General features: G+C 42.5%; 1 protein-coding gene across 1 annotated transcript; it reads left to right on the top strand.

Annotated features, from left to right (window-relative positions):
- Window positions 1-649: 649 nt before the first annotated feature.
- On the top strand, window positions 650-982 carry LOC108972025. Its single transcript, XM_018938452.1, has one exon. The coding sequence runs from the start codon at window positions 650-652 to the stop codon at window positions 980-982; it is 333 nt and encodes a 110-aa protein (XP_018793997.1).
- The last annotated feature ends 737 nt before the right edge of the window (window positions 983-1719 follow it).

Raw genomic sequence — 1719 nt, 5'->3', positions numbered from 1 at the left:
CGACCACCAAAATCCTCCAGGGGACAAGATCTGACTTCAGAAGAGCTAAACTTGATCTTTCTAAAAAGTGCACAGGTGGTCCAACATTCAGAATTTTCGGATGTTATTCAAAAATTGCATAAAGGTACCACCCTACCCACAAACTTGCAAACACGCAACCCGTTTTTGCATGACTACTCGGATATGTCACTGTCATTCAAATTAATCCGAGTAGGAGGTCGCCTATTAAATGCACCTCTCCCATACGATGCCAAATTTCCGCTTTTATTAAATAAAAGTTCGCACTTCGTTATAACGTATTTACGGTTCCTGYATATTCGAAATCACCACGCTGGGGCTAAAGCGTTGGTTGCGCTTCTTCGAGAACGCATATGGCTAATTAATGCCCGAGAAACTTGCAGTAGAACCGTGAGAAACTTTATACATTGTTTTCATTACAAGCCGAAGTTGCAAAGCCAAATTATGGGAAATTTTCCAGTCGAAAGACTTCGAGCCCTACGGCTCTTTCTTTTATGTGGCGTAGATTTTTGTGGTCCGATATACACAACTTTGAAAATACGCGGTCGACCACCCGTGAAAACTTATATCGCAGTTTTCGTTTGCTTTACTTCCAAAGCAGTTCATTGGTCGCCGTGGAATGCCCCAAAAGATGTTCAGCGACAATGCAACCAACTTCGTCGGCGCCGATCGCAAGCCGCGCGAGCTGAAGGAGGCTTTTCTGGCACAGGCAACGGAGCTGAAGGGATTCGCCGCAGAAGAAGGATTCAGCTTCACCTTTATACCACCGAGGGCGCCGCACTTCGGCGGATTATGGGAGGCCGCGGTGAAGTCCGCCCAACATCTTATCGTTCGCGCAATCGGCAACGTGCTCCTCACAGCAGAGGAGCTATCAACACTGTTGGCCGAAGTGGAAGCAATTCTCAATTCTCGGCCCCTAACACCTATGAGCCAGGACCCCAACGATAAAACTGGCGCATCCTAATGCTACATCGCAATTTACCACAGTTGATGATACTACAACAGAACTCACCTCATCAGTACACCAACCCACTAAACAAAAAGGAGGGACAACGCGATAGCAGACTCACATTCGCTCGACACACTTTGACACACACACTACATCTTACGCAGCGCCACATAAATACCTTTTTCCGTTAACTCAGCGGTCCGGGATGCAACTTATATCTACAGCCCCCGTACCTTCGTCGTCCGTTAATTAATATAAGTTAATATAAATTTTATATTACTATTTTTTATAAGAACTTAATAAAAATTACGTTAAATGATTGTGCATTTTAAAGTGAGTATTTTTAATTAAAGAGACGTTGAAGTGGCTTGTACTTCTATTTGCAAGCAGGAAGTTAATCAATGCTATAGTTAGCCGATCTGAACAATTTCTTCCGATATTACATTATTTTTAACCACAATAATTCATGTAAAATTTCATGAAGATACCACGTCAAATGCGAAAGTTTGCCATACAAGCCCTTAACTCCGATCGCTCAGTTTGTATGGTAGCTATATGCTATAGTCAACCGATCTGAACAATTTCTTCGGAGATTACATTCTTGCCCTAGAAAATAATCTATACCAAATTTGGTGAAGATACATCGTCAAATGCGAAAGTTTGCCATACAAGCCCTTAACTGCGATAGCTCAGTTTGTATGGTAGCTATATGCTATAGTTAATCGATCTGAACAATTTCTTCGGAGATTACA

The sequence above is a fragment of the Bactrocera latifrons genome, unplaced genomic scaffold, assembly GCF_001853355.1.
Source record: "Bactrocera latifrons isolate USDA-ARS-PBARC rearing strain unplaced genomic scaffold, ASM185335v1 scaffold_370, whole genome shotgun sequence".
In the NCBI taxonomy this organism is placed as follows: Eukaryota; Metazoa; Arthropoda; class Insecta; order Diptera; family Tephritidae; genus Bactrocera; species Bactrocera latifrons.
The sequence above is the reverse complement of the archived record's forward strand: the minus strand, read 5'-3'. Positions and strand labels throughout refer to the sequence as shown.

Coding starts and splice junctions, on each gene's coding strand:
- LOC108972025 (XM_018938452.1), top strand. CDS start 650: ATGTTCAGCGACAATGCAACCAACTTCGTCGGCGCCGATCGCAAGCCG.